Source organism: Olea europaea, chromosome 11 (assembly GCF_002742605.1).
Source record: "Olea europaea var. sylvestris chromosome 11, O_europaea_v1, whole genome shotgun sequence".
Lineage (NCBI taxonomy): Eukaryota > Viridiplantae > Streptophyta > Magnoliopsida > Lamiales > Oleaceae > Olea > Olea europaea.
In genome coordinates, this window is record NC_036247.1 from 28,199,337 (window position 1) to 28,210,807 (window position 11,471).

At 33.5% G+C, this 11,471-nt stretch overlaps 1 protein-coding gene across 1 annotated transcript; it reads left to right on the forward strand.

The window, feature by feature from the left end:
- The first annotated feature begins 1,754 nt into the window (after positions 1-1,754).
- On the forward strand, positions 1,755-2,627 carry LOC111404959 (putative disease resistance protein At4g10780). The gene has a single exon (XM_023033681.1). The coding sequence runs from the start codon at positions 1,873-1,875 to the stop codon at positions 2,611-2,613; it is 741 nt and encodes a 246-aa protein (XP_022889449.1). The 5' UTR covers positions 1,755-1,872; the 3' UTR covers positions 2,614-2,627.
- The last annotated feature ends 8,844 nt before the right edge of the window (positions 2,628-11,471 follow it).

An 11,471-nucleotide genomic window follows, 5' to 3' on the forward strand; every position in this document is an offset into this window, starting at 1 on the left:
ATAATATGGAATCTCTAGAATTTCACAGAATATGATACTTGGTATATCAGACAAACTCTTGATTGAGTTTTATGTCCCCATAGATGAACAATTTTGAGTTCGTGTGTAATCTAATGTTGGAATTATGAGATAAATGATTTGTATGCACATATAAAGTATGTCGAACGGGTTGAGATTTGCTCACTCACACGAGCAATCGCCTAAGACGTTTTGAGATGTGCTGAGATGAGACAAGGTGATCATATTGTGTACATGATCTTGTCGCCTTGATAGTGATCATGTTGTGTACATGACCCAATTGTCTTGATAAGGTATCAAGATGAGATTACAACAAGTAATCGAAATGGATTTTGCTATGCATTAAACCTATTTAGTAGCCAGATCGAGTTCTCGATTTGAGAATGCCTGGAAGAATGAATATAAGGAAAACTCAAGTTAGATATCGAGGAATATCTGAACTATGATTTATACAATGTATTTAATTTTCAAGATTAGACATACGCCCTAAAAAAGGGAGAAAACATTGTAACACGTGTTTCATACCACATGTACTTTAACGACCAATGAGAAATGAAAGAATTGATCCCTGTTTCTTCAGTGTGTGAGTCTCTGAGGCACATTTGACCTCACTTATATATACCCTTATGATTTTTTACTGTTTCTCAAAATTTTATTTCAATGTTGCTACTTTAGCATGTTGCCAATAACTATGATTAATTCGGTTTGATAGGACATGTTTAAGAAAGTAGCTGACTTAAAATGAAGGGATTCAGTAGGAAATGAAGACTATTTAACTAACACCTCAACTTGTATTCACCTGCCGAACAATTGTGCTAATTATTTGAGTTTTGTGACACAATTGTGAATACTATATAAATGAGAAAGTTGAGTATATTCTAAAATGAATTGAGGGATCAGAAATACTCGAACTGGTGTTACAAAATATGTCTGAGGTATAGCAAGAAATATAATTTATCTTCTAGAGCTGCTATATATCCCTAACAAGTGTATAGTATTGTGTGCTCTTAAATTAACTCGCTAGTCTCACGATCCATTTACCTATATGAACTTGGAGATGTTGAGATTAATATAATTGATATTATATTAGAATCAAGTCAAGCTCATCATGCGCGAGTGAGAGATGTTGGAAGAAAATGGGTCGTCCATGCGGGTTGACCCGACCCGATTTGTATGGAAATGGGTTTTGGAGGGAGGATTTAAAAAAATTGAATTGAAAAGTTAACCTCCCCACCTCCAATAACTCCCTTCAACTTCCATTATTTATCCTTCTGAAAAAAGAACAAAAAAATCGGGTTAACGGGTGTAGAAGAAAATACATGAGGAAAAAGACTTGAATTTTGAAATATAATATCTCAAATTGAGTTCTTGAATTGTGGCTATCAAATTCCTTTTATTGTGATCAAATTTCTGACCAAGAGGCAGGTACAAGATGACGTGGAAAGCAAGCGAAACAAAGGCAAATAATTCAACCTCAATTTTCTGGTTTCAAGTAAGTATCACTACTTAAAACTCGGTTATAAGCATGCAAGCACGTTTTACAATAACTTATATTCAAATGTTTTTGAATAAATTAATCTTTTGAATTTATTTATTTTTTCTTGACTTCGTACAAAATGCTGGAGACGCCATTTTGTTTTCTTCAGTTCCGACCAAGTTAGTGCCCCACGGTATAATATTTCGCAAAGTAGTACCTAAAGTATTATATAAAATACTGCTGCAGGAAGTCACATGGCTGAGCTTGACAAAATGGTTTAAAATGTTTTCAAATTGCTAGGCCCAGACTTGGAGGAAAACACAAACACTCTTCAAAGAAAAATAGAATTGCTGACTAGTCGAAAAGATGATGTGCATATGGAATTACAATACGAAGCATATTCTGATGGGAAAAAACGCAAGAGAGAGGTTGAAGAGTGGTTGATTAATGCTGAAGACATAATAACAGAATTTGAAACCTTGAAAGAACAAGTACAATGCTGCAAAGTCTATACACGACAAAAGTTGACTGAACGGGTTGAAATAATGACCAACGAAGTGACTGAGCTTCTTGTGCAAAGTTATTTTCCTAAAGGGCTTTTTCTTGAGTATATTCCATCAACACTTCGTCGTAGACTGTTGACGCTTTTAATGGACGAAGAAATCTCAAGAACTGGCCTTTGGTGGGGTCGGGGAATAGGCAAAACAACTTTATCAAATATGCTCTCCAATGAATCCACATTCTTGGATCATGTTTATCATGTCAGTCTCTCTCAAGGGAGTAGCATTTACAAATTGCAGAGTGACATTGCGCAAGGTCCGAAACTAGATTTCTCGTGTGAGAATGACGAGAGGAGAAGGGCAAATATACTCTCCGAGGCATTCAAGAGAATGGGGAGATCTGTGCTTATATTGGATGATTTCAGGAAGCAAATCGACGTTGAGAAGATTGGCATTCCTGTAGGAATGAATGGATGCAAGTTGATCATAACAAGTCGATCGAAAAAAGTTTGCCATCAGATGGATTGCCAGAGAATTATAAAAGTGAACTCAGTTTCTGAGCAAGACGATTGGGAACTATTCTTGAAGAAATTTGGCAGTGTTAAACTTCAAACATAAAACTAGATTAATGATTTTTTTTTCTTTTGACTTTTTTAGTCTATAATCTTGATCCATCTTAAATGTACATACTTGTATCATTAGCCCTTGTTTGAAATTTTTTAGCCCCATCTTGATCCGTCCATGTGTGGATTATTAGAGAATGTATAGTTCAAAATGAGTTCTGAAAAACTGAATTTTTAGAAAAAGGGGCTCGAACAAGGACGAATACTTCTGGTTGAATTGAGATTTGGAGTCATTGATACAATTTGATTAAAATTGAATCCATATATAATTAATAATTAACTATTTTCAATTAATTTTATCTTCTTCTTTTTTTTTGGTCAAGAATACTGTTGCATTCTTCGTTTTCTTCCCCCCCCCCCCCCCCCCCCAAAAAAAAAATCAAAGAATTGTGAATAATGCATTTACAAAAACAATTATCTTCGAGGACGAAATATTAAACATCAATACAACCAAAAATCCAGTTGTATGTTAGTTTCTTTCGCATTAATGAAAATTACGGATGTAATTACTACCTTTTTTGCTGAGTAGTTTACCCCTCAAATTAATAGTTTATCTAAAAGCTTTGTTGGTTTAGTAAAAAATATTGATAAAATTTAAGCCAAAGTCAACAAATTCCTCTAATTTTTAATTACATGTTTCATGAGATCGACTACTTTTATAAACTTTTTAATCACAAATTTCATCTTTTTTTTTAATAAAAATTTACTAAATTTATTTTTAGTAAAACCAAACAAAGTGTTGAGCCCAACAAAATGTAGGCATGTAAAAATACCATTTTTCATTTTCAATATTTATTCCTTATTTCCATTTGACCCAACTATTTTTTCTTGCTTCCACTTTTGACCTTATTTAAAAGAAAATTAAGTTTTCTCCCCTATTCTCTCTTTCATGTATTTATATTTTTCTCCTCAATATTTTCCATCTATTTTCATATCTTTTCTTTTTAATGTTAAGGAATCATAGGACTCTAGAGTACAAAATTCTGGGTTATTACATGTATATGTATCTTCATTTGTTCTTCCTGATCCATGTTTTTCATTTCTGGGTTTGCAATCTGACTTCCATTTTGCACTCAGCGAGGCTATTCTTCGTGACATTATTATGTTAATCGAGAATATTACTACTTTATATCACGTGAGGGGATTATTGTAATCCATGGCGTAACATCTTTTGTTTCCTTTGTTTTGGTTTATGTTGAGTGGACAAATTGTATTCCTATTTTTTCGGACTGCCCCAATTCACGGTGTTATGATTTATTGATTTATGATATTGAACCTGGGTCGTAAAAATTTATTTCAATTCCGTGATCAAATTTGAATTATAAATAATCTTATAAAAATTTAAAAAAAGTGGATATAAAAATTTTATGTACATAATATTTCTTGTCCTCGGCTCCATTTATCTAGTAGGCGAAAATACATTTATTATCAAATCCCTAAACTGAATAAAATAAAATATTTAGATGTTGAATTCTAACGAGACAAAAGTCTAGGTCAAAGTCGTTGTATCGTGGTTATTTTGTATTTGCAGTAGTGTGTCAATAAGATAATTGTATTTTAATTTTGTTCAATTGATTAATCTGATCCATGTTTTTCATTTCTTCTTCTTCCTCAGCCTTGCTTGGATGAAGATTCTAAGACATTGGTGTTTGTCAATGGATCATCGGATCCTTCTTCAGCTGGTGAATCACTTTGTTCACTGAGGTTTGCAGCAGGTGTTAATGCTTGCAAGATTGGTGTTCCCAGGAGTCTAACCTATCTAAGATCTTCATATTCTCGTTTGAGCATTGGCTGATTTTTGATATAATAATGTGTATATAGTTAGGAAATCAACGATCGTTTTAATTGAGAAAAAGAAGCACTTATAACTGTTGGGAATCTACTTATACATGTATAGCGGAAAATTAAAATTATCTCGATTCCCACCGAGGATTCCTTTGTGTTTAGATAGAAATCGTGATAAAGATTGTACCTTTGACGAATTCTACAAACCTTTTGCTTTTCTTTTCGTTCCAACAATCTTGATTCGCCACCCACAACTGTCCAATTGTCCAGCTTCCAACGGTGATTCACACAAAAAATAAGATTGTAGCTACCAGGATTTTTTCTCTTGTGTCAACAAGAATAATGAAAATCATATGGACCTCAAACCCTAACCATATATTTATATAAACCCAAATGGGCTCAGCCTTGTCCAATCCAATATTTAATTAATCCATTTAATTAAACCCGATCCGTGAATTAATTAATCCAATTAATTAATTCGGGAATATAAATAACAAATTTAATTAATTAATTTATTCAACGATTGTTAAATTAACCAATTGACAATTTGCAATCTTCCAATTCTCTTTTGTGTGTGATCCATTAGGTTCCCGACTACGACGCCTAACAACGTGAAATATTATTTTGATCTAATCAAAATTGATAAATTAAAACACCATTTTGATTTATCATCAATTCACACTCGCCGTCCCTGATTGACATCTAACAATGTGTCAGGGCAATACATGTGATGGGAAATGTCAAATGGTATGACAAAACCAAATTCATTCGTTTACCGTAAAACTATAATCCCTTCGTCAATATGATTCAATCAATTACAAGATATGAAATTGTGTCAATCCCGAATTTCGATCATATCTTTCACTCCACTATTAAATCAATATAAATCGAAAACTCCTTTTCGACTTATGAATACACCTTGGCGAAGGATTTCGTATCGACTTAATTGAATGAAACGCAGATCATAATCTCCTACTATCTAAGCGTGACGAATCCTTTGTTGGTCAATCACAACCTTTATACGATTCTTGACGTACCCGAACAATGTCGTATTAGCGGCCCTTTGCAGAGCAACATCCAACACCGCCAAAGTATGACTATCCTCATATAAGGTACCATGACGTCCCCAAGTCTAAGGACCAATTCCACTACCGAACGTTAGAGATTAACCACTGACACTCAAATAGTTATCCATGTGGAATCTCTCAGCGGGTCTCCAATGTTTTGTTCTATAACAAAAACATCTACGTGTCATTTAAGTGTCATTACACTTTAGTTTGTGAGATCAGCTACTTACATCATAAGTAAGAAATGCCACACGTGATGGTATATCCGTAATAACGATATCCGTATCTCGTTATTACTTACGACCACGAACAATTTAAGATTCAATCAGATGTAATTTATATCTTACAATCACAACTCCTTGTTATTAACAAATTACGAAATTTTGAATCTATGGACTCTATTATTTATTTAATTGTCTATTAATTAAATAATAGATCTGTCATTAAATTACATTAATTATATATACAAGTATTTATGTCCAAAGTTGATTGGATCTAGGGCATAATACTTTCAAACTCTCACTTGCACTAGATCCAATCACTTATGTATCTAATATCATAAGTCTACATGACGATCATGTTTATACTACGACAACTCTTTGTCAATAGATCTGCAATATTATTAAATGTGGGAATTTGTTCTTCTCTTTACGTCATTTCTATGTATTATCTCTCTGATGAGATTATACTGCCTTATACATGTTTAAATCATTGATGAGATCTTAGTTCCTTTGCTTTCGCAATGGCTCTATTATTATCACAATACAATGGCATGTGATCAACAATATTAGGAACTACTTCAAGTTCATTTATGAACATCATGATCTAAATTGCAACTCTTTGCTACTTCTGAAGTAATCATGTATTAGGTTTCTACTATTGAATCAATGGTTGCTTCACATTCGGAACCTTTCCAATACACCGTTTAAGAGTAAACCAGTTTTTCCATATGAAATCTTCTCAAGATTTCATCTATGTAAATTGGGATGAGTTAAGCAATCTTTTAGATCTATTTCTATAGATCAAGTTACTTCTCCCATATCGTTCATGAATAAATTCTTTAACAACTATTATTTCAACGATTGAAACATAGGGATGTCGTTTTCTATGATATTAGGAATACGACAATACTCCCACTATCTTCTTGTAAACACACAATTCGTCTTCAAATTTGATAAAATCAACCACTTTGACTTTTCCATCAAATCGAAGATTTCAGCTCCATAGAGACTTATCATAACCTTTAGTTACGATATGCAACTGTTGCAAATAAAACCCGAATGGACTTCAGCAAGGCCACAGGGGAAAGGTTTTACCAAGGTCAACACTTAACCTTTGCTTCTAGCCTAACTTTGTATATATGGATATTCACATCCACATCAACCCTTCCCTTGTAAACTATTTACAAAACCTTATGGGTTTTATTCCAACAGGAGGCTCGACCAAGGTCCAAACCTTGTTCACATACGTCAAGTTCATCTCGAGTATCATGGCCTCTTGCTGTCTCTTTTAAGTCAACACTTGACTTTATTTTATTGCAACTAGCAGGTTCATTATCCTAGACTAATACCTAATTAATGATCATGGATTCGCACCTTCTTGAAGGTCGAATAATCCTACTAGATTCACATAGAGCTGTCATATCCTCAGGAGTCTTTACTTCCTGATCCAAAGTATGTCACATATCAGATATGGGATCAAACTCGAATTTATCTACTTGGTTAACTATATCTGTGGACTTTGAACTCTTTCAAATTCTATTTTACTCCCACTGTCCTCTCCTAGAGTGAACATTTGCTCTAAGAAGACAATATGTCGTGAGACGAAGACTTTCTTCATGATAATAAAATTTATATTCAAATGTCTCCTTTTAATATCCCACAAATATGTATTTATCGGATTTAGTTTCAAACTTATCCGATTTAAGGTGCTTCAAATAAGCGTCATGACCCCAAACTTTCATATAAGATAAATTGGGACTATTGTCTTTTCATAACTCGTATGGAGTTCTATTAACTAATTTAGATGGAACATGGTTTAGTGTGTTGCACACTGCAATCAATGCATGACCTCAAAACAATTTTGTAAGATTTGCATGGCTTGTTATTAATCACATTATATCTAATAATTAACGATTCTTCCTTTTAGATACACCACTATGCTGCAGTGTATGTGGAAGAGTCCACTGCAAGAGAATCTCATTCTCTCTTAGATAATCTAGATTTTATCTTTAAAATACTCTCACTTGATCAAATTTTAATGTGAGGGTATCTTTACCTAGTTGTTTCTCTACTTTTAGTTTGAATCCTTTGAACTTTTCAAAAGTTTCATGTTTGAGTTTTCATCAAGTATACATGATTATTGATGAAATAAGAGAAACATTCCTGACATAAATTAACACGAGTCCATATGAATCACTATGCATTAAACCAGTAATTATGCTGATCTTTCTTCTTTTCAAGTAAAAGAAGATTTGGTCATTGTGTCAAACATGCATAATTTGTACTTTCCAAAATCAATTAATCCCAAGTATACATTTTTATGTAACTTTGGAATTACATTTCATCTAAATGACAAAGTCTGTCATACCAGATTTTGGTAATAATTAGATTATCGCATTTATGCCTTTTAATTTCTATACTCATTATAGAATCCTTAGTATTAAAGAATACAAATGTGGTTTTGTAATTTACCATAGCCATTAGAATCTTTATCAAGATACACAAGAACAACTATTGTCCTTAACATTAAAATAGTTCATGTCAGAACATGAAATTTATTTTAATGTTCCAGCTATGGTTGGTATAAAGCGACGTTTCTTTAATTCCAATACTAAACCAAAAGACAATGGCAAGATGTATATTCATACAGGCAATGCAGCAACCTTTGCTCATCTCCAACGTGTATGTCAACTTCTCCCTTTCGCAGTGGTCTACTTCTTTTTAGTTTCTCTATATTTATATAAATATATGATTTACATTTAGTATCAAATAACTAAGAAACTTGTGAAGTAAATGTAAGTCATGCAATATTCCTTCCAATTGACCTTTCATTCTATAATGAAACTTTCGTCAATATGATCCGATCAATTACAAGATATGAAATTGTGTCAATCCCAAATTTCGATCATATCTTTCACTCCACTATTAAGTCAATATAAGTCGAAAACTCCTTTTCGACTTATGAGTACACTTTGGCCAAGGATTTCGTTATCGACTTAATTGAATGAAGCGCAGATCATAATCTCCTACTATCTAAGAGTGACGAATCTTTTATTGGTCAATCACAACCTTTATACGATTCTTGACGTACCCGAACGATGTCGTATTAGCGGCCCTTTGCAAAACAACATCCAACACCACCAAAATATGATTGTCCTCATATAAGGTACCATGACGACCTCAAGTATAAGGACCAATTCCACTGCCGAACGTTAGAGATTAACCACTGACACTCAGATAGTTATCCATGTGGAATCTCTCGGCGGGTCTCCAATGTTTTGTTCTATAACGAAACATCCACATGTCATTTAAGTGTCACCACACTTTAACTTGTGAAATCAGCTACTTACTTCACAAGTAAGAAATGCCACACGTGATAATCTATCCGTAATAACGATATTCGTATCTCGTTATTACTTATGACCACGGACGATTTAAGATTCAATCAAATGTAATTTATATCTCACAATCACAACTTCTTGCGATTAACAAATTACGAAGATTTAGATCTACGGACTCAATTGTTTATTTAATTGTCTATTAATTAAATAATAGATCTGTCATTAAATTGCATTAATTATATATATAAGTATTTATGTCCAAAATTGATTGGACCTATGGTATAATACTTATAATAACAACATGTTCTTGTAATTTGTATGAGTAATATTGCTGCAGTTGGGTTTTTCATTTATTGATTTGTATTTTTGAAATCATCCTTTCATTGGTAATATTCTATTAGATTTATCGGAAATCTTTTTTATTTTGTTTGTTGATGCATTGATCGAAAAAAGTATATCTAATTGCAACAATGTTGTTAGATTTGACAACCAAAAAGAGAATAACAAGTGATATCATCTTGCAACAGCTTTATCTACTTCCCCAATTTGAGTTATTAAGAAATAATTTCTGCTTATTTCAAAGTTCAAACCACTTTGAATATATACTCATTCTCAGTAAACTCTAGTCACTATCATGGCAGACATTTGAATTATTAAGGTTTAACATGGGTCATTTTCACATATTTCACCTAAGATTTTAGAGCTTGTTACTTGCCACTTTCCACTTCTTTTTCTCCATAAGCTTAACTTTCTTAGACAGGAATAAATGAAGAAGAAAGAACTGAATATGTTATAATACTTACATTTTTAATGTTGAATTGATCAAAATATGCTGAATTTCTCAGTTCTTGTAAAGGATCAGATCCATTAACTAGGAATATATAACTGATCAATATTTACAACATTATTTAAGGGTAATTGGCACAAAACGTTTCTACCTATCATGTTGATTGTGGAAAATATCCATACTTTTCAATTTTTGACATTTTTGTTCTTATTTCAATGTTTGGTTGCGCAAAATATCATTTTCCCGTTTTTTGAACGTAAAATGACCATTATACCCTTTTATTTAAAACAAAAACCAAAAAAGAAAAGAAAAATAGAGCACAAATTGCAATCATACTCCCAAACATTTTGAAAAAATATAAATCGATCCAACAAATTATAAAAATTAAAAAAATCATCTCTTTATTCTCTCCTCTCCCTCTTCCTCCCCCACCAAAACTCCACCCTCCTTCGAAATCTTCATGTACCAGAACATCCAAACTGATGCTACGATCCAGAGCCCAATCCATGCCACTAAAAGCTTCCTCCACCAGTTTTTCCTAACTTTCCTCGCCCCGATATACTGGGAATAATAACGGTGAAAATTATAAAAACTTTCCAAAATCAAATCCCACAATTTTATCTGTATCCACCCTACACCACCAAGCCAATTGGTCCTGGTAGTCATGACTCCGCCTTTACTTAGCAAATTCAAAGAAATAAGAGACAAAAACTAGCAACATGACATCAAAAGTTGATACCTTACCTTCAAGCCAAATCCATTTACATGGAATAAACTCATCTAACAAAAAATTAACTAGGAAAAGCAACTTCAAGCAATATCAAATTGAAACCCTTTCTGACTCTTGCTATATTCATATCAATCTAACAAAATCAAATTGAGCCTCTTCTGAATTCTTGCTATTTTCATGTGAATCTAAAATCTCCCACACTGTCAACCCTCCACGAACCTCCACTCTCAGTAAAAAGTTATATCTTATCCGCCCCCCAGGGCACTTCTCCACTGGCAAAGGACGGACGCTGTCAAATCTGGCAGAGCAGAGGTCGTGAGTTCGAAACATGGGACTCTTGGAAGGCAAGGATTTATTCTTGGAAGGCAAGGGAACATTTGGAAGGCAAGGATTTATTTTTGGAAGGCAAGTGGGAACTTGGAAGGCAAGGATTATTCTTGGAAGGCAAGGTGCAACTTGGATTGGCTTGCTTGGCACTTTGTCAGATCAGGTGGGGAGCGCTCGGACCCTGGCCAGTTGGAGGCACATCCTGCGATTAACCGGACTGTGTGAAGAGGGGCCAGATCACAGACCCAAGGATTAGTCTAGAATAGGACACCTTGTAAAAAAAAATTGGAGAAATATATTGAAACAAACTAAGCAAAGATTCTTTTAAGAATAGATATCAAATAAAAAACAACCGACAAAGAACCTGACAGCACAAATTGCCACAAAGAGTCTCGATAGAATCTTGAAATCAAACTAATCAAGCATGTGGGTGTTTTAATTTTTGAGTTTGACCCTCAATTTCTAGCCTGTTTAAATTAAAAATAAGTAGATTACGGGTGCACTAAACAGTAATAGGGTCTCGATTAGATTTTATGGTCAGAGCTTGGGTGGGTTTCGAAGAGGGAAGTGAGAGCTTCATGGTGGTATGTTGGTC